The sequence below is a fragment of the Procambarus clarkii genome, chromosome 94 (genome assembly GCF_040958095.1).
Source record: "Procambarus clarkii isolate CNS0578487 chromosome 94, FALCON_Pclarkii_2.0, whole genome shotgun sequence".
Classification (NCBI taxonomy): domain Eukaryota; kingdom Metazoa; phylum Arthropoda; class Malacostraca; order Decapoda; family Cambaridae; genus Procambarus; species Procambarus clarkii.
In genome coordinates, this window is record NC_091243.1 from 4264478 (window position 1) to 4291530 (window position 27053).

Here is a 27053-nt window from a genome sequence, read left to right on the forward strand (position 1 = left end):
CATCACTTGTGAGTCGTGTATAAACCATTTTATATTCACAACCAGGGGATTTGGCGGCTGTATTAACGATCATTTGGTCTTTGTTAACGAGGACGGGCTGTGAGTAGACGTTCCATAACCCCCAAAGCACTCATGAACCCGAGGAAAACGAGTGAGAAAAGAGTAAATATTTTTTACCAGACCACACACTAGAAGGTGAAGGGACGACGACGTTTCGGTCCGTCCTGGACCATTCTCAAGTTGATTGTGACTTGAGAATGGTCCAGGACGGACCGAAACGTCGTCGTCCCTTCACCTTTTAGGTGTGTTGTCTGGTCAAACTACTTCAACCACGTTATTGTGACTCATCGCCTGTACAAGAGTATTTTATAAATGGCTGATCAGTTACAATGATAGGCAGCAATGTAGGTGTTTTCATCTTCCCTTTCTGGACAGATTTAGGGATCTGTTACTCTACTTATTGGGTCATTGAGCACTCAAAGATGATGAGTTTGTGTTATTTCCAGTTCACCTTGCAACTACGTCACATGTACAGCACAGTTCTTTCACTTCAAAACAAATCTGGAATACATGTCAGTTATATTCCGTGTTCCAGTATTGAAATGTTTGTTCAGCGCACATCTGAACTCACAGGAGCGGAAATTACCCAAAATTAGAAATTCAACAATATAATATTCAGAAACAAAATCTCAAAGTTGATACTGTACTGGACATGAGTTTCCAGAGAGTTGTCAACTGTATATCCCATGCGGGTTCAGGCCACCAATACATCACAGTTCTGGGTTCCTGCTTCACTTTACGGGCTATTCATGCCTCTTGGGTGGCTTAATCTTTATCAATCAATCTGCTTCAATTGTCTCGTACAGAAACGTCTCTCCTGAGGTATTTCTCATCACAGTACCAGGATGGTTAATCATAGGCCACGATAGTGTTGCTAAGGGAATGTTCCTCATGGGCCAGGTTACCCTAGTGCCAAGGTGCTGTGGTGCCAGATCCCTCGTGTGCTTGGATAGGGTAGTGCCAGGGTGGATCCTCATGTGTCAAAGTGTAGAACCAGAGTGGTTCTTCGTGAGGCAGCTGGGTGTGGTGTCCGGGTTGTTAGTCGTGTGTCAGGTTAGTGTTGCCCCCCCCCCCCCACCCACCCTCTTTTCCTCCCCAGTCACTCGTGTGAAATTAAGGGCCGGGGACCTGGTTGAAAACCGAATGAGCTGGTGGTGTTCTATGATAAATAGTTGGGTTAGGCTGACGATAAGCTGTGGGAAGGGAAAACTCTTCTATGGGAAGGGAAAGCTATCCCTTCCCATAAGCTACGGAAAGGAAAAGCTTGCTAGCAATGGTCATAAATATCGAGCACCACTCCTGTGCCAGGTAAGTCCACTACGGGCTCACCATAGCCCGTGCTACTTGGAACTTGTTCCGAGTAGCTCAATCTATAACTACAACAACAGTCATAATGTCGTTTTCTGTAACAACGTGAGTGTAAACAAAAAACAAAATGTGACTTTCCGCAACCCATTCATACACTTATGTGGCCAAAACCATGCCACTGGTGCTGCCGCCAGTGCTGGTATCATGACAGTAAGTGTTGACTCACGTTTAGAACGATGAGTCCATATAAACCTCTGAACCACTGACCTTTACCCCAAACTCACTGTCATTATTCTTGTACTTAAATGTGTACACGTCTCAACTGATCCCAATTTTTACCACCAATTTACAAATTGGTGGTAAATAATTCACTATCCTTTATTGCGATTAACTCAATTTAAGATCGATGACATTAACTTTAAGATCGATCAACTCAATTTAAGATAGATCAACTCAATTTAAGATAGATCAACTCAATTTAAGATCGATCAACTCAATTTAAGATAGATCAACTCAATTTAAGATAGATCAACTCAATTTAAGATAGATCAACTCAATTTAAGATAGATCAACTCAATTTAAGATCGATCAAGACAACTTTAAGACGCAATTTTAACTTGTGTCTGAAGGTAGACACAGATTACACACAATAATTCATGACGGCAACATAGTTTATTTCATGAGGATTTATCTCATGTTGTCCTCCGAATGAATGATGAAACTGATGAGCTGGGCAAGGAGTATTCCTTCAAGGAAGGAATTGATGATTACGTTGAATTGTCTACCAGCTGCCTGAGAACAAGAATGCATCAAGAACGTGTTAAAATCTGTGTAGACCTGAGGCACACTTAAATTTAAACAAGCTGTTAATTAATACACCATCATACTGTCATGCAATAAACGGATCAATCATTAGACACCTATATGTTTATCTCTCTCTCTCTCTCTCTCTCTCTCTCTCTCTCACTCTCACTCTCACTCTCACTCTCTCTCTCTCTCTCTCTCCCCACTCTCTCTCTCCCCCCACTCTCTCTCCCCCCACTCTCTCTCTCTCTCTTTCTCTCTCTCTCTCTGACTTTCTCTCGGAACAGTTACTCACGTAGCAGTGGAAAAACTACTTAAAACTCTACAGGAAACATAACTTCATGAAAAGCCCAAGGAGAATGGAGGAAGGGGGGGGGGGGAAGGAGAGCAGATATAGTGGCCGATATTGATTCAACGCTGGCACCTGGGCCGACCTCGACTGACCTACCACACATAATCATCCCAGCGCCCCCATACTTAGAAATAGCATGTCGAACTTAAGAATGTAGCCCCAAGCTACATTGTAATGACAGACATCGTATATAGATATATAGATTACCCTAAGTAATAATAATAATAATAATAATAATAATAATAATAATCCTATTATTGGGGAACCGGTCGGCCGAGCGGACAGCACGCTGGACTTGTCATCCTGTGATCCCAGGCGCCGGCGAGAAACAATGGCCAGTTTCTTTCACCCTATGCCCCTGTTACCTAGCAGTAAAATAGGTACCTGGGTCAGCTGTCACGGGCTGCTTCCTGGGGGTGGAGGTCTGGTCGAGGACCGGGCCGCGGGGACACTAAAGCCCCGAAATCATCTCAAGATAACCTCAAGATATTGCAGTGCTGGGAGTATTGTGAGGGGTATGGAGACTGCTCAAGGTCAGACAATGAAGGAGATTGGGACGCCAGTGTCTGACAGGCACTTTCCACCACAAGCGCCGCGCGCACGCACTCAAGGGTCGATGATCTCACCAAGTGCCTCCGTACCCTACGTCCTCAAGTGTATCCCCAAAGTGCGTTAGCTGCGCTAAAAGGAACTTGAGATGTATAAATATATAGTAATATTTATGAATGACAAAACGAAATTAAAACTAACTCATTTTACGAAGCAGCAAAAAATGAATGTAAGACGTTTCCAAGTGGATACGATTTCCAAAGTGTAACGTTGATTTAACGTTTTAACGTTGATTGAACGTTATATCAACGTCTTGCATATAATTTGGTTTAGCCTGTTGCCACATACAGGGAGCAACGGCTTCAACCTCGGGAAGCCACACTGTAGGACAGGAAAGAGGAGATGATTTTGCACCCATAGGTTAGAAACAAAACAAAAATAGTGGAACCGCCTACCCGCCAAAGCTGGAACTATGAATATTACTACAATTCAAACTCCAGCTGGAGAAAGGACGACCCTTGACAAGCCATCGGCTTCGTCCTGTCCTCATCGAGGCCACTAGAGAGACGGAAGCCCACTGGCAAATTCAGGTAACCAGTTTGTTACAGCAGGATCTTACAAGATACAGTTCGACTTCCGCGTAGGCCGTTTGAGAACAATGATTTCTTACACATGGTGCTTTTGTTTACCAAGCAGTAAATAAGTACCCGTGAACAAGGCGACTGTTGTTGAATGCATCCCGAGGAAGGGATTGTGACCTCGATAAGCTCAACAGGCATCCTGTCCCAGACGATGGGAATCTAGAAGGTGAAAGACAACGTAGAAACATGAATGAAAAGTTATCTATTTATGGGAGAAAGTTAGATTTAGCTTAAAGATAGTTTTATAATCATTGGAAATTTGGTCGTGTTTCTTAGGGTATAAATCTAGTGAGTATTTCTTATATAAGTATTGGGCCAGAGGTAACTCCTCACCATTTGGTCCACGGGAGACATCTCCCGTCACGCAGGGTGCAGTCGCACCTCCACAGATCTCCAGTATCATCTATTGATACTGGTAATGGCTCAAAAGGGCCACCACTTACGGGCTATTTATGCCCGTGCCACCGTTTGGGTGGCTTAATCTTCATCAATCTTCATCAATCGGTAACTCCTGTTGTTTGCACGGGGACGTTTACCCAAGGATTATTATGACGTATACCCCAGGGATTACTGTGATGTCTACCCATGGATTACTGTGATGTCTACCCATGGATTACTGTAATGTCTACCCAAGGATTACTGTGATGTCTACCCAAGGATTACTGTGATGTCTACGCAAGGATTACTGTGACGTCTACCCAAGGATTACTGTGACGTCTACCCAAGGATTACTGTGACCTCTACCCAAGGATTACTGTGACGTCTACCCAAGGATTACTGGGACGTTTACCCAAGGATTACAATAACGTCTACTGAAGGATTACTGTGACGTCTACCCAAGGATTACTGGGACGTTTACCCAAGGATTACTGTGACGTCTACCCAAGGATTACTGGGACGTTTACCCAAGGATTACTGTGACGTCTACTCAAGGATTACTGTGACGTCTACCCAAGGATTACTGTGACCTCTACCCATGGATTACTGAGGACAAATACGAGAATGTAAGTTATTATTTATAGTTTACCTGAGGTTCGTGTTTTTCACAATACTCGTTCTAATAGTTTCGTTGTTGATTTCGGTAATATCTGAACTATATAAGTGTTTAAGAATTGTTAATAAAACATTTCACAACACGACGAAGGTGTAAAGCCAGAGGAGAAACTACAGAAGAAGACCTTGACAAACTTCATGGTCTTGAAGAAGAAGTTAAGGGAAGACCTTGACAAACTTCAAGTGTGGGCAAATAAACAGTTGCTAAAGTTCGACAACCAGTAATGTAAGAGAATGGACATGGGGAAGAGAGATAAAGAAACCAAAATGTCTCAACGCCACAAGAGAAGGCAACTAGAGGAGTTGGAGAAAGAATGATGTTTGAATGTGGTTATAACGTCAACCCCAATGAACAAATCCACAAGGGCCGTCACAAGGATTCGAACCTGCTTCCGGGAGCATCCCAGACACTGCCTTAATCGACTGAGGTACGACAGATCTCATACATATACACACACACACATACATTGACGTAGGTAACATTCCTGGAAACACAAACTGTAACTGTCTCTATTTCCGCTTGTTACAACTTGTAATAAAGTTGTTACATCTTGGCTTAACGTGTTTATGACGTATTAGAACGTTGTTACAACTTGCTATATTGGTTGTTGTAACTGGTTAGGAAGTGTTAAAACTTGTTCGAACGTTGTACCAACGTCGTAGTTTCGGTGTGTGTTTGGCGGGATGGGCAACGCTGGCAAATATTAGAACATCTTTTAGAAACCTAAATTAGGACACACTTCTTTTTTTCGAAGCAATCTACATAGCTTTTTTTTTTTTACATCTATAGTGGAAGCATAAAATTAAATCCGTATCTAGTGAACCATAAAATTAAACAGTACGTCCTCTCGAGGGTTCCCAACGTCACTAATCTGGTGCACTAAATTGTCCGAACCTAACCGAGGATCCACTAATATAAAATGCAAGTTGGGGGATTTTTGTCCCTGAGGGGATTTAAACGCCAAAATGCGATGTACCATTCGAGAGGCCGGATTGAACTAACACAGAAAAACGGCAACAAGATTGTTGCCAGAGCTATGAAAATAGATTGAGGTAACTGGCCAACCCAACCATGAAGGACAGAAGAACCAGAGGAGATATGATCACGACATACAAAACCCCGAGGGGAAAATAGACAAGCTGGACAAGGACAACCTATTTAAATTTATAGAAAGTAGGACGCGAGAACACAAGTGGAAATACAATCGAGTCGAAGAATGTAAGTAAATACTCGTACCCTGTACGGATGGGCAAGGAGTTTGATACACCGTAAGAAGAAGTTGTGGAATCCACCTCCATCCATACTTTAAGACTAGATTGACAAAGAATATAAACATCAGAATAATTTAAGCAATTATATATATATATATATATATATATATATATATATATATATATATATATATATAAAATACATTTTTAAACCTCAGTACCTCCTTACACACTTCCACAGATCTCCAGTACCAGCTATTGGTACTAATAATGGCTCCAAAGAGCCTCCACTTACGGGTTATTCATGGCCGTGCCACCTATAGGGTGGCTTAATCTTGATCAATCAATCCTACACACTACCAGATAGATCAAACGCCTCGAACGCTTCACCGGCAAGCAGAAGCGACACCCAAACACCATACATCAATCTGCCCTACACACCCAGGATCCACGCACTTGTAAACATCGGGGCGCGCATACGGGTACGAATTGCTCCGCTGTGGTCAAGTGAGTGTTACAGTGTGTCACATCCCTGTAAACACACAACGTAACGGTTCCTAGTGTTACCTTATTACGTCTTGTTACAATGCTGTCACATCTTGTTGGAAAAGTTGCCATGACGTGTTAGAAAGTTGTTACGACTTGTTCGATACTTGTTACTACTTGTTAGAAGGTGTTACAAGTTGTTCTAACGTCGTAGTTACGTCGTGTGTTTGGTGGGATGGAGCTCAGGAAAAACAGAACAAAACGGACTTGAAATCTTAAGGTTATCTTCAGGTTATCTTGAGATGATTTCGGGGCTTTTTAGTGTCCCCGCGGCCCGGTCCTCGACCAGGCCTCCACCCCCATGAAGCAACCCGTGACAGCTGACTAACACCCAGGTACCTATTTTACTGCTAGGTAACAGAGGCATAGGGTGAAAGAAACTCTGCCCATTGTTTCTCGCCGGCGCCTGGGATCGAACCCAGGACCACAAGATCACAAGTCCAGTGTGCTGTCCGCTCGGCCGACCGTCTCCCCAAATTTCCACAAACACACACAAAAATACAACAGCTTTCTCTTGAAAAATTGTATTGATATGTTTTACGAAATTGAGCAAAATACCAGACTTAATAAATACAACGTGCTAAATGTTGTATATATTAATGTATGTATATACATTATATAAATGTATGTATATAAATGTTGTATATACGACATAAAACACGTTATATACAGATCATGAACCGCAAGAACAAGTTAGAGGCTAATAAAGAAAATCTAATTGTCTGCCGAAATATGGACACAGTCTTAAGGAATCGCGTTTTTGCTTCCCATTAGAAAAGTATAGAATTTGAAGTGGTTAGAGGTTCCATTGCTAGGAAAATGTTGAAAGTATACCCCCCCCTTTGCTTTGCTTATACAACACATTGGCTGCTAATAGAATACCTAGATTGCTTATAAAACACCTTGGTTATACAATAACTATGTAATACACCCGTAGTATACTAATACACTATCTTATACACTGTGTCGCTTTATAATACACCACGTGGCTTTCTAATGCACCCTGAGGCTTTCTATAAGCCTCATAGCTTTATAATACAACCTGTGGCTTTTTAATACACCCCGTGGCTTTTTAATACACCCCGTGGCTTTTTAATACACCCCGTGGCTTTTTAATACACCCCATGGCTTTTTAATACACCCCGTGGCTTTTAAATACACCCCGTGGCTTTTTAATACACCCCATGGCTTTATAATACACCCCGTGGCTTTATAATACACCCCGTGGCTTTATAATGCACCCCGTGGCTTTATAATAACCCCGTGGCTTTATAATACACCCCGTGGCTTTATAATACACCCCGTGGCTTTATAATACACCCCGTGGCTTTATAATACACCCCGTGGCTTTCTAATACACCCCGTGGCTTTCTAATACACCCGTGGCTTTCTAATACACCCCGTGGCTTTATAAGACTCTCCTTCACTTGTGTCGTGTTCAGCACACTTTCCTCCGAGTCTGAGGACTTGTTGAAAGACTCCGGATTCATTAAACTGTTACGACAGTACTTACGAACATCTTTTCTCAATCTTGGGACGGTTTTGCTTAAATTTGTAAACAGTCTATGAACATCGTAACTTCGTAATCAAATGTTATTGTTATAAACAGTTAGTTGAGAGCTTATAAGCTGAGCGATAAATGTAAACAAAGCCGCCAAGGATTGAGAGAAGATGTTCGTAAGATCTTGCATAAATGTTTGGTGAATCCGGTCCAAGGTTATTGAGAGCAGCACGTTGAGGGGTGGAGCGAGCTGCTGTTGCTGTTGCGGCCGCTGTTGCTGCTGCTGCTGCTGCTGCTGCTGCTGCTGCTGCTGCCGCCGCTGCTGCTGCCGCCGCTGCTGCTGCTGCTGCTGCTGCTGCTGCTGCCGCTGCGGCTGCTGCTGCTGCTGCTGGTGTGGGTCAAGTCAAAACACAATTTGTGTGATGACCAAATCACACACCAGAGGGGAAAGGGACGACCATGTTTCGACAGTCGACTTGATAATGGTCGAGGACCGAAACGTCATCGTGTCCTCATCTTCTGTCGTGTGTGGTTTGGTCATCATGTCTTCAGCCACGTTATTGTGACTCATGGTCTCCACAACTTGTGTGTTTCGTGTAAAGTGATGCTTCTGTATATCTTTGGAGAGTTGTAGAGGTTGTCAGGTTTCAGGCCGAGCACGAGCTAACTTTCATGGTAGAGAGCACGAAGTTATAAGGTTTTGTTGGAAAAATAACTATGTTTGGTTTTCCAAAAATATTATTTTTTTTAACCCGTTTGAGTTTAATTAGTGCAACATTTGGTGTTTAATCAATAGTCACATTCACCATCTAATTTGTGAATGACTTGGATGAACGGCTGACCTTTTTTTTTTAATTAACGTTCTTAGTTCCATCTAATTCATGCACTGTATAAACGGCTACATATAGTCTAGGTAACTAGGTGATGCTAGAAATATGTTTCCATCTCGCAGGATGTTTAGTCATACAGGGTCACTATGATCAGCAGCTTGCACTGGCAAACTTTGGGGGAATTATTTAGGAATTATCAAGAACCCGAGAGTAGATAAAGTCGTTGCCAAACTCTAGATATACCTCATTCAGGCGGGTCTGAAGGGTCTAATATTAGGACATTCAATAATGTAGTGTGTGTTTGAGGTCATGATCCTGTACTTACAGAGTTTGCACCTGAAGTGCTCAGGGTTGAGAGATTCATCACCTGTTGCCACCTGCCACAGGTAAAGGCAGACCAACCTCATCCTGGCAACCACTATATCGCACTGTCGGCTGGAAGGTTTTGTGCTGCCAATATACATATGTATCAGATTTTATGCCTTTGAGAGTCTGTGATTTTCCTCTTATCATAGTGAATGTTTGGAGCAATATTGTCTTAACAATAGAGATGGGAGGGATAGCTCAGTCTAGCTCAGCTTCATCCTTGTTGCATGCTAGTTTACCTGCTGTCTGTCATCGTTATGATTTATATTTGAATGAGATGTAATCTAGACAAAAGATAATCTAAACCCTTTATCCAGTTCATCGAGCAGGTTATCGGGTTCTTGCTGTCTATTTTGCAAAAATCTGCAAGTGCTTGAATGACAACTTTTTAATCACAAAAAATTACTCCCCCTTCTTGTGCTTTTAATGTACCGGAATTAAGCTGTAGTGCAGCTAGTTCTGTTTGTGTAGAGTTCAGTGAACTTTTTAACCTGACACTGATCGTCTGTGTACAAGGATTATTTCTATAAACCCCACAGGCTGCTGCGGTGCGGCTTGTTGACGATTAGACTGAGGCATCGAATGCAGTCACAATGCTTATGAGATCGCAGGCTTTTGATAGAGACAATTGTTTCCAGTGTGACAGGTTTAAGAGCAAAATTCTGATTACCTTCTTGTTGAATGATTGTGGTATAATACCTTTGAAAGGTGGGTATACACGGGGAGTGATAAACATGTTGAAAAGTTTATCTCTGAATACCTGTGCCTCCCTCGTATTGCAGGCGATGAGTCACAATAACGTGGCTGAAGTATGTTGACCAAACCACACACTAGAAAATGAAGGGACGACGACGTTTCGGTCCGTCCTGAACCATTCTCAAGTCGATTGTGAGTGGTCCTCACAGTCGACATGAGAATGGTCCAGGATGGACCGAAACGTCGTCGTCTCTTCAATATCTAGTGTGTGGTTTGGTCAACACTTCTCACTGAAATACACGAGAACTCCCCATTAACACTGGGTGAAATTTCTACCTGTATCATCAGTGAACACGTTCATCGAGACACACACGTGAACGTCTTGCGTCATTCTAAGAAGCGTAGCTCTGGTAAACCAGGTTTACCTTCGTGTAAATGTGGACTGATAGACTTATTGGTTTATTAAATATCGTTTTCGCCTCTGAAGCCTGCTGTGTGTGTGGCCTGCATAACGTTCCGTGGACCGCTGTTCGCCGTTCACGTCGTTCATTGGGAAAATGTTTTTAGCGTTCACATCGTTCAGTAGCCCGCCGTTTGGCGTTCACATCGTTCAGTAGCCCGCCGTTTGGCGTTCACATCGTTCAGTAGCCCGCCGTTTGGCGTTCACATCGTTCAGTAGCCCGCCGTTTTGATCATCAAAAATTCAGCCTACAGCTGAGTTTATTATCCTCGCTGTTGGGGGCATCAGCGAACATTAAATACATAAATTAACGAGTCTGTTCATGATAGAAGACTAGACGCTAAGGGCTAGCTTCATTAAATATTGCAGGATTGATCGTGATTTTATTGGGAGTGGCGTAGTGGGGGGCGGGGGCGGTGGGAGAGGAAGGGGGGATGTCCAGTTCCCCCTTCCATTGGGAAATGAGGGACCAATGTCCCTCCTTTACAGAGTCTCATAGACGTTACCATTTGTATAACTGGAAACAGATTCGCATTCTAGGGGTAACCATTTGGTTAGAGTAATGGGGATAGTGTATAGTGATGACAGGAGGGAGTGGGTAGTGATGGTGTGATGAGGGGGGGTGTGGGCGGAAGACCGGGGGTGGGGTACAGTGTGTGGAGATGGGGGGGAGGGGTAGTGGGAGGGGAGTGGAAGGGATGACGTGTGTAGACAGGGAAGGTAGAGTGAGTAGACGGGATGGACGGTGTGGAGAGCCGTGGACGGGTGTTTGTGGGGGCCTGACCCGGGTAGCGGGTGGACCCGTGTACCGCCGGGTACTCCAACTAGTGTATCAATAAGGTAATCAGTCCCCAGACAAGAGAGATATACACCAGAGGTGTCACCCAGCAGCTTCACTGTGTATATACACTGAGAGTATACTTTAGGTCTAGACTATGTTCAGGACTACAGTATACTGGCTGGACGGTCAATAAGCTTCTGTGGTGGCCTTAATAACCCTGGGGAGCCGGTCCGCCGAGCGGACAGCACGTTGGACTTGTGATCCTGTGGTCCTGGGTTCGATCCCAGGCGCCGGCGAGAAACAATGGGCAGAGTTTCTTTCACCCTATGCCCCTGTTACCATGCAGTAAAATAGGTACCTGGGTGTTAGTCAGCTGTCACGGGCTGCTTCCTGGGGGTGGAGGCCTGGTCGAGCAACCCGCACCGGGCCACGGGGACACTAAAGCCCCGAAATCATCTCAATATAACCCTTTAGAGATTGATAGGCCTTAAACCCCTCACCACCCCCCCCCCCCTCCTCCCTCCCACCCTTCTGGAAATTTGGATATACTGCACAAATAATTTTGAAAATCCCATTACAAATGATCCATTAATATTAAAAATACTATTTGACCTAAGCTTAACCAAACATTACAATGTTGAGCTTACTATAACATCATACACAGCTTGAGCTTACAGCAGAGTAACGCATCATTACCCGTATATCAACACTTTATGCTACAACTTTAAGATGGCTCCAGCTTGATTCGACACTTTAACTCCTTTAACAGTTACCGACAGAAGCGTTAGTGTCTGTACGCAAGAGCATGTCCAAGACAAAAAAAATGTTAATTACCTACACATTTAGGGATAACACAAAAAAACTTCCCCAGTGCTGGTTCTGCCAACGTGATTGGCGGGTGCAACGGATCGCGTAATTCAGCGTTGTTGCTACGCCAGACAGTTGACCAGGAACGGGCGTAATGACGCTAGGATAAGACCCCCCAAGTTCAACGGGATAACATTCGCATGACGGAAGATCATGGTCCTTGATCAGGCCACAGGTTCGGAAACTTTTGCAGGAAATCGAATCATTATTAGTTTACGGAGCACCACGTAGTATGCAACAGCAGCAGCAACAGCAGCAGCAGCAACAGCAGCAGCAACAGTATCAGCAACAGCAGCAGCAACAGCAGCAGCAGCAGGAGCAACAGCAGCAGCAACAGCAGCAGCAACAGCAGCAGCAGCAGCAGCAGCAGCAGCAACAACAACAACAACAGCAGCAGCAACAGCAACAGCAGCAGCAGCAGCAGCAACAGCAACAGCAACAGCAGCAGCAGCAACAGCAACAGCAGCAGCAACAGCACAGCCACAAATCACTCCACACTTGCCCCAACTTTATGGTGGCAGCTGTTAAGACGAGGACTTGAAGAGCCACAGTGCAGCCGATGTAAGCCTGTTAGACGGCACAAGTGGAGACTGGCTCATGTGAACGAGCAGTTATGGCTCTTCTAGTGTAGTGTTTAGCTTTTATTTGGCAGTCGTTGCACAAGGCTCAGTAGGCACTCGCTGCGCTCAGGCGGTCACTGAAGTGTTATGATGAACAAACCACACTTCAGACAATGAAGAAACGATGACAATTCAGTCCGTCCTGTTCCACTATCGAGCGAGAGAGAGAGAGAGAGAGAGAGAGATTAAAGATTAAGAGAGAAGATAAAAATAAGGTGTTTGTACACACACATTCATATAGTGTTAGCCACTCACACCAGAGACACATTTCTTACTTGCAAGAGGCGCTGCTCCTCAGGCCGGACAAGTGGGTGCTGTACGACTCCCCGTGAGCTTGCAGGGCCAGCGAGGGCCCGGGCGACACTGGCCGCTCAGTGAGGAACCACCACCATCTACTACGCATTGCCGGGTACCACCGACCCTCACCCCACATTCCTCTAGTAGCCTCCTGGGGCGTCGTGGGACCTCTGGCGATCTCCCATTGTTCAGAATCACTTCGGTCTGCAAAATCATCACCGCTCCGGTCGAAGAGATGAGCAGGACGCGATGATTTTTACCGACGGGTCGCCTTCTTAAGAAGCGTAACAGACTGGTGTTACCCAACCTGTCAGTCACCAGACACACGTGAATGACAGGTGGCTCTTGGGCCTAATTAACTATTTGTCGACTCCCAGTGAAGATATTCACTAAGTGTGCCATAACAGTCATGCTGATATTGCCAAGTATTTGGCCTACAATAATGTTGGGCCATTATTAGGGCTACGATATCATTGTAGGAGAAACATATACGTTTCTCCATTAGAGAAGAGTATGTAATGTCCTTTCTAGTAGGCCTTTTAACTGCTTTTCCCCTTTTCCCGCAACCCGTCCTCAGACCAGGTCCATTCCATCCAGGGTTCGACCCCACAGACGCATTCATCGATTTTTAACATGTTCAATCAAAAAAGTAATATTCTCAAATATCAATTAATATTGTTATATATTAGCATACTGTGCGTATTTAGTGCATAGGTTAGGGTAGATGTTTAGGTTCTGTTGGCGATTATTTGTTTCTGTAGTACGTGGGTTAAACATTTACAGCGTTGTGGTTCGAACAAAAGTCGTCAGTGAAGCACTTGTTCCGGAAGTGTTCGAACGTCATCAGTTGTGAGTCGTGTGTAAACCGTTTTTCATTCATTAACAGGGGGTATGGCGGGTGGATGGAATGGACTTTTGGCCTTTGTTTATGAGGACGGGCTGCCACCTGGGAGCTGCCAGTGGTGTGTGACACTTCAGGCGACACACACCGTCATTGCCCCCCCCCCCTCCAAGACAATAGCGGAGTCCAAGAGCTAATAGCCTTGTGGCTGAGTGGATAGCGCTCGAGGGTCGTAGTCCTAAGTCGTAGTCGATTCCTGGCCGAGGCAAAAACAAATGGGTAGAATTTCGTTCATCCTAATACTTCTGTTCACTTAGCAGTAAATAGGTACCTGGGAGTTAGACAGCTGCTACGGGCTGCTTCCTTGGGATGTGTGTGCGTGTGTTAGAGAGAAATGTATGTAGTAAATATAATAGAGGAAAAATTGATTAGTTAGAAAGGCACAGTAAATGCAAATAGAGGTCCCTTTCCCCTCTCACACACACACACAAAAAAATGCACACACCGTCACTGTCTCTCTCACATACAAGTAAATCCAAAACCCAACAAAACCTGCTCCATAGCTACAACAGGAGAAAAACAGCAGGGAAGGAAAAAGGGGTGAAACTGAGAAAAGGGGAGAATAGGTACACAGATAATGACAATGAACTCAACAAGAGATTCCAGGTCTTCACAATAGAGCAAGGAGAAGTTTCTGTACTGAGAGAAGAGTCAGTAAACCAAGCAGCCTTGGAGGAATTTGAGCTTACCTGTGATGAGGACAAAAGGAATCTGTTGGAGCTGAATGTGACAAAAACTGTTGGGCCAACAGAATCTCCCCGTGGATACTTAAAGAGGGTGCAGAAGCACTAAGTGTGCCACTCTCTATGGTGTACAACAGGTCACTGGAAACAGGAGACCTACCAAAAAGCTGGAAGATCGTTAATGTAGTCCCAATATACAAAAAAGGTGACAGGCAAGACACCAGTTTCCCTAACTTGTATTCCATGCAAGGTAGAGATGATCGTGAGGAAATGACGCGTATAGCACCTAAAAAGAAAAAGCATTGTAACACGCAACCAGCATAGATTCAGGGATGGTAAATCGTGCATCACAGGCCTAGTAGAGTTCTATGACCAGGCGACAAAAAATAGGCAAGAATGAGAATGGTGGGCGGACTGCATTTTCTTAGACTGTCAGAAACCCTTTGACACAGTACCCCATAAAAGGTTGTTACGAAAGTTGGAGAAACAGGCAGGAGTAAAAGGTAAGGTGCTCCAGTGGATAAGGGAGTATCTAAGCAACAGGAAACCGTAAGTAACTGTTAGGAGGGGAGACATCAGAGTGGCGAGATGTCACCAGCGGAGTCCCACAGGGCTCTGTACTTGGACCCATCCTGTTTCTGATATATATGTAAACGACCTTCCAGTGAGTATAGCATCATTCCTCTCAATGTTTGCTAATAAGGCAAAAATTCTGAGTAGAATCAAAACAGAGACTACAGGATGACCTGGACAAAGTGGGGTAATGGTCTAGAAAATGGCTACTAAAGTTCAACTCAGGATAGAATACACACACACACAAAACTAGGTAGGTACACACACCACACACACACACACACACACACACACACACACACACACACACACACACACACACACACACACACTGTGTGTATGTGACCAAAGAGCCAGAGCTCAAACCCAGCAAGCATAACTAGGTGAATACAGTGTTCTGGAAACTGGAACATATTGGAGAGATGACAGGTAAGCTTCTAACATGAGTGAGATATTTTCTGATAAAAAAAGGGGTAGTAATTAGAGACAATGTATCGGACTGGAGAAATGTCACAAGTGGAGTACCACAGGGTTCAGTTCTTGCACCGGTAATGTTCATTGTCTACATAAACGAACTTCCAGATGGAATACTGAATTATATGAACATGTTTGCTGATGATGCTAAGATAATAGGGAAGATAAGTAACTAAGTTGATTGTCATGCCCTTCAAGAATACCTGGACAAAATAAGTATATGGAGCACCACTTGGCAAATGGAGTTTAAATGAATGTCATGTTATGGAATGTGGAATAGGAGAACATAGACCCCACACAACCTATAAATTATGTGAGAAATCTTTAAAAAATTCTGATAAAGAAAGAAATCTAGGGGTAATTCTAGATAGAAAACTGTCACCTGAGGACCACATAAAGATCATTGTGCGAGGAGACTACCTTGAGGTGCTTCCGGGGCTTAGCGTCCCCGCGGCCCGGTCGTCGACCAGGCCTCCTCGTTGCTGGACTTGTCAACCAAGCTGTTGGACGCGGCTGCTCTCAGCCTGACGTACGAATCACACCCTGGTTGATCAGGTAAAATGTATATACCGCTGCGGACAGGATTCGAACCTGTGCGGGCAAAGCCCAATGGATTTCAAGTCCATCTCCTTAACCACTCGGACACCGCAGCTCTGTACGCTACACTTTCTTACTTCGGAATTCCATTTAAATACATGGATGGCGAAATATTAAAGAAAATGTTCATGACTTTTGTTACGCCAAAGCTAGAATATGCAGCGGTTGTATGGTGCCCATATCTTAAGAAGCACATTAACAAACTGGAAAAGGTGCAAAGACATGCTACTAGGTGGCTCCCAGAACTGATGGACAAGAGCTACGAGGAGAGGTTAGAGGCATTAAAAGTGCTAAAACAAAAAGATAGAAGAAAAAGAGGTGATATGATCACTACGTACAAAATAATAACAGGAATCGATAAATTGACAGGGAAAAATTCCTGATACCTGGAATTTCAAGAACAAGAGGTCATATATTTAAACTATCTAAAAAAAGATGTCGAAAAAATATAAGAAAATTCACTTTCACTGAGTGGTAGGCGGTTGGAACAAGTTAGGGGAGGTGGTGGTGGAGGCCAAGACCGTCAGTAATTTCAAAGCGTTATATGACAAAGAGTGCTGGGAAGACGGGACACCATGAGCGTAGCTCTCATCCAACATTTCAACACACACACACACACACACACACACACACACACACACACACACACTATGCTCTGTCAGCTTCACATATTTTCTCCTCACAAAATACATACAGGCAAATAAGTTGAGGAGATGCAAGAGAGTGTCATCACGTAAGGCTCTAGGGTAAGTGTCTCGTGGGGCTTCTTCCACCACTGTTTCTATCATACAGTAGTTCCTAAACCTGTGGTGTTTCATTCCTCCACGTTCTCACCTGTGGATTCCCCCTACAACCACGTTCTCACCTGTGGATTCCCCCCTACAACCACGTTCTCACCTGTCAGCCTCCGACAATGGGTCGCTGTAGTGTAGTCGGAGATTATCTTACACGTATATTTATATACGTGTAAAATAATCTTATGTCTTATACGTGTCAGATAATCGATTATAAATGTGTATGTATATACACACGTGTTTACATGTATAGTAACAATACACAATGTGGGTGTATAATACTCACAAGCAGTGAATCTGATTCTGATGTTGACCAGACCACACACTAGAAAATGAAGGGACGACGACGTTTCGGTCCGTCCTGGACCATTCTCAAGTCAGGTCAACATTTTTCAGCCATGTTATTGTGACTCCTCATCTGATTCTGATGATTATCTAGCCTTACAACTAGAATCTGAAATATAATTTATATTGAAGAATTATACCAGATGATATCAATTATCAGCATCTGGTATAGAGAGAATTGCCGACCATCTATAGTGTTATACTCGCTTCGTTAAGAACATAAGAACATAAGAACAAAGGTAACTGCAGAAGGCCTATTGGCCCATACGAGGCAGCTCATATTCTATAACCACCCAATCCCACTCATATACTTGTCCAACCCGCGCTTGAAACAATCGAGGGACAAGTTACTCTACAAGTTGTTTCAAGCACCAGCCTGCTCACTCCTCGGCCGCATCTAAGATATCTACCAGGATACACTGGGACAAATGTACACAATACACACAGAAATCACAATAGCGTGATATATTAAATGAACAAATCCACAAGGGCCGTGATGAGAGCTTGAACCTAACCGCATAGGATGTTCCCAGACGGGCCTTAGTCAACTGCGCCACAACATGGTCAAGAGAATTGCAACCTGGAGTGCTACTGCCCTCACAAGGATCCCGAAGCGTAACCGGGTTTTACACAATTTCTCGTTTTACACAAGTTCACACACTGTAATACCCACAATATAAATAGATATACGTTATTCGCGCTAGACATACACAATTCATACACTGAATATACATATTACACACACTATACATACATATTACGAACTGAGTACAGGTACACTACCCGGATTATACATAGTGTACACACTGTAAATAAACACAACACACACTATACATACACCAACTAGATAGCTGTGCAGGTGCACTATCTAGTATTAATACACACATGCACTGTCCCCATATATACAGTAATATATTCACACAAGACAGTCCATTCAAATATAAAAAACAAAATCTGAAAAGTGGCAGGAATCACAGTTTCGTCAGACAATATATTAAGAAATCGTTCTCGATTCACAATAGGGAGATCCCGGGGTCGATTCCGTATCTTTTCACCTAATGCCTCTGTTCACCTAGCAGTAAATAGGCGTTCAGCGAATGTTGTGGGGGTAGCATCCTGTTTCCGACAACAAAAAACTTGGATGCTCCGAGCAAGAAATAGCATAGATAGTCCTTAAATCATGATTGAATAGAAAATGAAGATCCTCAACGTTGTCATAGAAAATGGATATCTGCTTATGGCAGACACACCTATAAAATATTAAAGCAAACACATTTTATATGAATTGAAGAGCATATTTGTTTTATTATTATTATTAGTATTTATATGTATAAGAGTTCAAATATGTGAGTGGGTGTGTTAGCTGGAGCTCCGATTGTAGTAATATTATCACAGTAATAATGGAAGGTGAAGTGAAGGAAGTGATGAATCTAGTTGGAGCTTTGAGGACAGAGTTCGATTCCCCACGGGAGGAGGTACGACAGGTGAAACAACGTCGAGAAGAAACAGAGGAGGAGACCAGTATTAAAAAGACCTCGTCGTGGAATCTCGTACACGGGAGACATCTCCCGTCACGCAGGGTGCAGTCGCACCTCCACAGATCTCCAGTATCATCTATTGATACTGGTGATGGCTCAAAAGGGCCACCACTTATGGGCTATTCATGCCCAAGCCACTTTTTGGGTGGCTTAATCTTCTCTCTCTCTCTCGGAATCTCGTAAAGGACATAAGTCTTAAGAAGACTTTGAAAAAGCCGCATATAGATATCCTTAGGAGTTCTAACTCATTCGCCGTCTTGGAGGACGAGTGGAGTGGGGAGCCTGCAGTTCCTTCGTAAAGGAAAGCAACGAAGCGCAGGTCCCTCAAGGTGCTCAGAAAGTAAAGGAAGTACCTAAGCGAATTTTGGTTGTGGGAGATTCCCAGGTGAGGTATTTGGACAGAACTTTTTGTGCCAGAGATAGGAGGAACAGGTTAAGGGTTTGCTCTCCGGGAGCTGGAATTGGTGACATTGTTAACAACATGAATGATATTTTGGCTGGAAATAGGAACGATCCCATTATTTGTATTAGTGTAGGTGGAAATGATGTTGGACGAATTAGGAGTGAGGCACTGATACAGAGGTTTAAGACAGCCATAGAATTAGGAGCAAGGGAGAAATCTCGATCATATGTGGCAATCTTCCAATAAAGGGAGTTGGAAAAGAATGGTTGTCGAGGTCACTTGGTATCAATTGCCAACTTGACAAATATGGCAGATCAAATATAATATCCTTCATTGATAACTGTTAACACTTCTATGGAAGGAATGACATGTATGCTCGGGATGGGGTGCATTTATCCAGGGCTGGGGTTGTTGCTGTTGCCAACTCGATGGAACCTGTGTTGGAGTGGTTTGTTTGGGTTTAAACTGTTAGTAAATAGTGGTATGAGAATTGATATGGAGAGAGGAGGTAATAAAAGTATATGTTTGTAGGGAAAACAAATTGGCAAAATGATTATGGAAAGAGAGGGGCCTCAAAATAACAATACACTTAGGGCATATTACACGAACAGTTGGAGTCTAAGAAACAAAGTGAACGGTTTAAATGCTCTTGTCTGCAGATAAAAAATAAATATTATTGCACTTATCGAAACGTGGATTAATGTAGAAAATAGAGAACTATTAGCTGAATATCAAAACAATAAATTTAAACTATTTCACACAGATAGATATATTAGACGAGGAGGTGGAGTAGCCATATATGTTAGGGACAATTTGAAATGTAATCTCAAAGAGGGAATCAAAACGGAGCTACACACAGAAACTATTTGGATAGAATTAAATAAAAAGCAAATAATCTTATAACAGGAGTTATATATAGGACACCAAACTTAGACAGAAAGGAAGCAAAGCCTCAATGGGAAGAAATATATAGAGCATCTAGGTCTAACAATAATTGAGTCAAGGGTGACATTAAGTTTAGGTGAATACACTGGTTTAACAGAACAGGGAATAATGAAGCAGAAGATTTTCAATAATTAATTTACGATTATTTTATTATGCAGCACATTAAGGATCCAACGCGGGAAAATAATATTTCAGACTTAAAAGTCTAACAGGGAAACAGGGAAACACAAATTAAGGACATCGAAATGGGGAAGTGAACTAGGGAACAGTGATCACAAAGAAATAATATCTAGTATAAAATGGAATGGATTTGTAGGAGAAAATGCTGTTAAAGTGCCAGATTTTCGAAAAGCTGATTTTAATAGCCTAAGAAAATTTTGGGTCAAATAGATTGGAAAGTCTTGGGCATGGGGGGGGGCCTGGTCTTGGAGCGAGACATGAACCCAGCGATGGGTGACGTAAAAAGATATTTCGATGTGGTTTGAAAAATAACTTATTTAAAAATATTCTAAGCAAAGCACAGGACCGTAGTATACCAAATGAATTGAATAGATCGAATACTAATAACACATAATTGATAACAAAGAATCTGAAGAACCTTATAGGTAGAAAGAGAGCGTGGTACAAAAGGATAAAGAATGGGGAAATCAGTTAAGAACGAGAATTCGTACAACTGGTTAGAAATGTTAAAAAGAGATAAGGAGGGCAAAAAGAAACTATGGAGTTCGCATATCAGGGCAAGCAAAGACAAATCCTAATTTTCTTTCAGTTATATCGAACAAAGATCAGGGGAAAGGATAGGTCCATTAAAAACTGGGACAGGTCAGATAACTGATAACGACGAAGAGATGAGTGGTATTTTTAATAAATATTTTATATCTGTATTTACTAAAGAAGGACTTAACATTATGCCTTCAGCCGAACAGGTCTATGTGGGTGGATGGGGAAGGGGACAGGTTGACTAGTTTAGCAGTTACCAAGGAGGATGTAATTAAACAAATAGTGACACTCAAGCCAAACAAATCCCCAGTGCCAGATGAAGTGATTGCCAGGGTGGTGCTTAAGGAATGCAACGAGGAGCTTTGCGAGCTACCATATTTAATAAAAAATATCTACCATATTTAATAAATCATTAGAGTCAGGCAGAGTGCCAGAGTCGTGGAAGGTTGCTAATGTGGTTGCAATTTTCAAAAAAGGAGATCCCCGCCAAACACACACCGAAACTACGACGTTGGTACAACGTTCGAACAAGTTTTAACACCTAACCAGTTATAACAACCAATATAGCAAGTTGTAACAAAGTTCTAATACGTCATAAACACGTTAAGCCAAGATGTAACAACTTTATTACAAGTTGTAACAAGCGGAAAATAGAGACAGTTTCGGTTTGTGTTTCCAGGGAGGTCACTTGCATCAAACTAGCTTGACGTCAATGGTGGGAAAGTTACTTGAATCGATAATTGCAAATACCATTCATCTTCGTCTTGAAAAACATAATTTAATAAATGATTCACAACATTGGTTTACAAATGGCCTTTCATGATTAACAAATTTGCAATCATTTTATTTCAGCATCATAAGTGAGGCATTTGATAGTGGTAAGGTTTTTGATGCTGTGTACCTTGACTTTAGCAAAGCTTCCGATACAGTGCCACATGAAAGACTGATTAAAAAGATAGAGGCTCATGGTATTGGGGGTGCTACATTTATTAATTTGATTAGGGCATGGCTATACCAAAGGAAGCAGAGAGTTAGTATAAATGGGGTTAAGTCAGACTTGGAAAATGTTGTAAGTAGAGTGCCTCGAGGCTCTGTCCTGGGACCTCTGTTATTCATAATATAAATAAATGATTTTTATTCAGATCTGAGCAGCAATATTTGCAAATTTGCCGATGATACAAAAATCGGAAGGGAAATAAACACAGAAAGAGACTCACAACCACTACAAGACGATCTAAATAAGATTTGAAAATGGTCAAAAGATTGCCAGATGCAGTTTAATGCTGACAAATGTCAGATTTTTAGATTTTACACGTTCATAAGATTTTGAGGCTCTTTAATGATGATAAAGTTGCTAGAAGGTCTATAGGCCCACACGAGGCAGCTGCTATTTATAACTACCCAATCCCACTCATATACATGTCCAATCCACGTTTGAAACAATCGAGGGATCCCACCTCCACCACGTTACGTGGCAATTGGTTCCACAAATCAACAACCCTGTTACCGAGCCAGTATTTACCCAAGTCTTTCCTTAATCTAAACTTATCCTATTTATACCCATTGTTTCGTGTTCTGTCTTGTGTTAATAGATTGATTGATGAAGATTAAGCCACCCAAGAGGTGGCACGGGCATGAATAGCCCGTAAGTGATACAATTTTTTTTTCTCAGTATTCTGAGTTTGCATTTAACCATCAAGCTGTTATCGCGAGGGAGGATACTGCTTCACAGTCTTTATGAGGGTGTCCAGCTGCTGGACACCTTTGTTGACCAGGAGAGTGGCTGTGTTGATGGCTTCAGGGTGGCCACTGCATGATTCAGGAACTCTTAAAGCTCTTCTAAGGTCACTGGTTGCTTCACATTCCAGAAGATAGGGAAGTAATGGCTTTTCTGTGACAGTTTGGCAGAAGATGCACTCTCTCTGTCGGGGTTCACCAATCTCCCAGTTGCATCTATAACCTAGACGTAGTCTATATAACCTAACTGCTATTTCCCTGTGGATTCCTTTTGGGATATTTAACCATTCTAATTTGGTTGCCTGAAGATACCATGTTGCAGATGGCGAACCTTCAGCTATTCTCTGGTGCAGGTAGGCTTTGTTGAGATGTGAGAGTTTTTTGGTGATGATGTTTGAAAATGGTTGAAACCGAAGTTCTACTTGGTTCTACTGGTGTCTGGGATGCTCCCGGAAGCAGGTTCGAATCCTCGTCACGGCCCTTGTAGACTTGTTCATTTGATGCATCACGTTAGTGTGATCTCTGTGTGTGATGATGTAAGGGCGAAGAGGGAAAACCGCCTATTGACATAGCTCGGGTGCTGGGGGGGGGGGGGTTGTGTAAAAGCCTGGTTTGTGCCTCGGAGAGGCTACGGGATCCAGTAAGTTCAGTAGAACTTCGGTTTCAACCCTTTTACCCTGTCGTAGCTCAGTCGATTAAGGCAGTGTCTGGGATGCTCCCGGACGCAGGTTCGAATCCTCGTCACGGCCCTTGTGGATTTGCTCATTTGATGCATCACGTTAGTGTGATCTCTGTCTGTGAGGATATATCAAGTATTAGTACTATAGAGAAACATGAGAAGCTTTACAAAAATCTGTTTTATTTAGTCACACAAAATACACATTCTTGTATCACCTTAAGCTAGTGGAAATATCACAGCTTTATAATTGATGTTGAGTGTGTGTTAAGGCACTTTTCCTGAACTTTACACATATCAGAAAATCTTGATACTTAAAAATTACCAGCAATAAATTCAATATACAGGAGATAGAAAGACAAACAGATAAGAGGAAGATAGAGCGAACATGATACTTGAAGAGGTAATGATGTATTGATCCATAGGGATCAAATGAACTGCATATTAAAAGGAAACATTCACGACCGTTTTACTCGGAAATTCTTTAAAATACTTGAGAATTCTAAGAAAAAAGTGAAGCTGCATCGTACACCATCTCAGGAAGTTGCAGGATTCACTGCGTCTCAGTTATGGCAGGAGACCAAGATGCAAGGCCCTAGAAGCTCACCAATCATGTAGCTGGAATGTGTGGAGGCAGAGTCGAGGGAAGTGCTAGGACTACTGACAAGGGGGAAGGTGCTAGGACTACTGACAAGGGGAAGGTACTAGGATAACTGACAAGGGGAAGGTACTAGGATAACTGACAAGGGTGCTAAGACTACTAACGACCTCTTACCCCCACACACTCGCAAAGAGTAACCTTCTGGAGGTTAATCTAATCCGTCGCAAAAGCTTTACAAATTGCTTGATTCTGTAAGTTATCCTTAGTGCCTCCAAGGTGAGACCTCACGCAAATGTGCGATTCTACTCGCATCAATTCACCGCCTCTAAGATATGTACTGTAATGAATAACTTATATAAAAGGTCAAACACAGTACGTCAAGTAAGTGGGTCGAGAGCCGACCTTTTATCGTTCCAAAATCACAGGAAGATTACATTTAAAATCCATTGTTTAGTTACCTTGCTAGAAAATTTATTGGCAACAATAATACATGAAGTACTTCAATTCAAGCAATATGAAAAGTAATTTTGTTTCACCTCGTGATACACGAGAAAAGTGAAATTACAAATAAAAAATTTTATATGGCAATATCTAAAAGGCATTGGTGATATGCTGATGGTCAAATACATTTAATGTAGAGTAATAATCTGAGTTAGTTATTCCAACCATGTACAAATCGCCATATACGCGATTTGTGCGAATGATTTCCCAACAAATAATCCTATATTACTTAGCGAGTAAGAAAGCTCAACACCACAATGCCTTTTACATAAAGGAGACACCAGACTATCACCGTGAAACGCCAAATCACAAGTTTCCCGGTGTGCGAGGCATAACAGGTTCCCCCTGAACCCTGAGGGTACAGGTGGGAACCTGTGGGATAACACCAAAGTTTGCGCTCAGCCTCTCCAAATTTAGTACTTTCGTGACTTGTAAACCATATGGCTATTCGATGAGAATGCTGGTGTTTTTCATTAATGTTGTAGCACGTTGTTCGGGATGCTGTGAGTGTCTGCCCATCATCTCCAGGTTGCCAGCCATGAGCTGATGCAGGTACTCAGGATTCTCTGATAGGTCTTGAGGCATGAGCGGACGCCGATTCCTCGAGGTATTTGCCTGCTTGTTCGATCGATTTTTTTCCTTGACATCTGGAAGTGTTCCAGGAGGACTCTGCTTATTGAACAAAGAAGGATCTGTCAGTCTTGTCATCAGCTCGTAGAATCTGGCATGACTAAGGTGGCCCTTGATGCGATACAGAAGATAAATGTCGCCAATTTTGCAGTTTTGTGTCACTTCATGTACAATCTTTCGAACGTTCTCGCTGGCATGGACAGGCTTGGCAGTGCGTAGCAGGTAAATTCTCAGGCATGGAAGCCACATGCAGAGGAGGAAGATGATGTAGCAGCAGGTGATGAAGGTCAGGACGATCAACCACAACCACAGGGACAAGAACACCTTCTCGTACAGCTCCATGATGGTGAGGTGACAACCAAACTTCTCAATCCGTTTGTTTACTAACTGGTTCTCGACAGAAAGTTCACAAGAGGCAAATGGAGGGAATGTTTGAGACATGTAATCAGTGAATTTCTGTGGATCTCTGTCGAATGGGTAGGCCTTGAAGCCAAATGCAATAAACCGGCCCTGAAGAATGAAGTCCATGTACTGCATAGCAAAAAGGTCAACAAATAACGCTAAGACATTGACTCCGAGATATTTCCAATAAAGGCCGTCGTGAGTCTTGAAGTTAAAGATGATATATCTTGCTGCTCTCTCCACCAACTCTCTCTCTGCTTGGTCATATCTGTGAGCGTTGGCAGCAAGGTCTTCCAGCAGTTTCTTACACCTCGCGTTGTCGAAGTTCTTGGATACCTTTCGTGGGATGTAATATACTCCAGCTAAGACGAGGAGCGACCAAGATATCCAGCGGTAGAAGAGTAAATACCTCCTGGAGCCATTCTCTTCTACATAAGGGTAAGAGAGGCAGATGTTGATGTAGTCGAGACGGACTTGTGTCTCAGCGTTGAAGTGCGACACGCAGGTGATGACGTCGCGGTGATACCTGTTGACACAAGACAAGATGTAGTGACTTGCAAACAAAACAGCATGAAATAGAAATAGAGGCAACTACAGGAGGATGTTTCACGTTGATTGCTTATAGATTCCAAACTCTCATGTGCATTAGAATAATTATATTCCAATATGTACATTGTACACTGAAATATAAATATAAAATATAATAATCGTTAATATAAAATATAATATTTAACAAAATATAATATTTAATATAAAATATAATATAATAATCCTTTATATAAAAGGCAATAATAATTAAATATAAAAGGTACGAGTTGTCTGAAATTATAATATAATATATAATATTATATAATAATTAATATATAATATAATTTAATATAATATAAATGTCTGAAAGAGGGGAATCAAAGCTCAGCCACACACAGAAACTATTTGGTTAGAATTAAACGAAAAAGCTAAAAAATATTATAATAAGATATATATATACAGTTAAGTTAATAAGAGTTATATACAGTCCACTAAACTTAACATGAAAACAAAGTATCTATGGGATGAAATATCTAGAACATCTAGGTCAACCCGTAATTGTGTCATGGGTTTGACTTTAATTTTAATGGAAGAAACTGGCTTAACAGAACAGGGAATATTGAAGCAGATTTTCTAGAATTAATTGACGAAGGAGGTTTCAAATGAGGAAGACTTACCATGCATACCAGACGTTAAGGAAGACTTGCCAGGAGTACCAGACAGTGAGAAAGACTTCCCAGGAGTACCAAACAGTGAGAAAGACTTACCAGGAGTACCAGACGTTAAGGAAGACTTGCCAGGAGTACCAGACAGTGAGAAAGACTTCCCAGGAGTACCAAACAGTGAGAAAGACTTACCAGGAGTACCAGACGTTAAGGAAGACTTGCCAGGAGTACTAGACAGTGAGAAAGACTTCCCAGGAGTACCAAACAGTGAGAAAGACTTACCAGGAGTACCAGACGTTAAGGAAGACTTGCCAGGAGTACCAGACAGTGAGAAAGACTTCCCAGGAGTACCAAACAGTGAGAAAGACTTCCCAGGAGTACCAGACAGTGAGAAAGA

The 27053-nt window shown here is 42.5% G+C and overlaps 2 protein-coding genes and 1 non-coding gene across 3 annotated transcripts in view; all 3 read right to left on the minus strand.

Annotated features, from left to right (window-relative positions):
• LOC123747271 (innexin inx2) overlaps window positions 1-13055 on the minus strand; it is a 45906-nt gene extending 32851 nt beyond the window's left edge. The window contains exon 1 of the mRNA XM_045729329.2: window positions 12922-13055. The gene's annotated coding sequence lies outside the window, so the exon portion shown is untranslated. The remainder of the gene's footprint in view (window positions 1-12921) is intronic.
• Window positions 13056-16144: 3089 nt separating this feature from the next.
• On the minus strand, window positions 16145-16226 carry TRNAS-UGA (transfer RNA serine (anticodon UGA)). The gene has a single exon. It is a non-coding gene; the product is annotated as a tRNA-Ser (tRNA).
• An 8153-nt stretch (window positions 16227-24379) lies between these two features.
• The window catches only part of LOC138349507 (innexin inx2-like), a 36973-nt gene continuing 34299 nt past the window's right edge, over window positions 24380-27053 (minus strand). The window contains exon 3 of the mRNA XM_045729333.2: window positions 24380-25989. Coding sequence (XP_045585289.2) covers window positions 24876-25989 — 1114 coding nt within the window. The 3' untranslated portion in view covers window positions 24380-24875. The remainder of the gene's footprint in view (window positions 25990-27053) is intronic.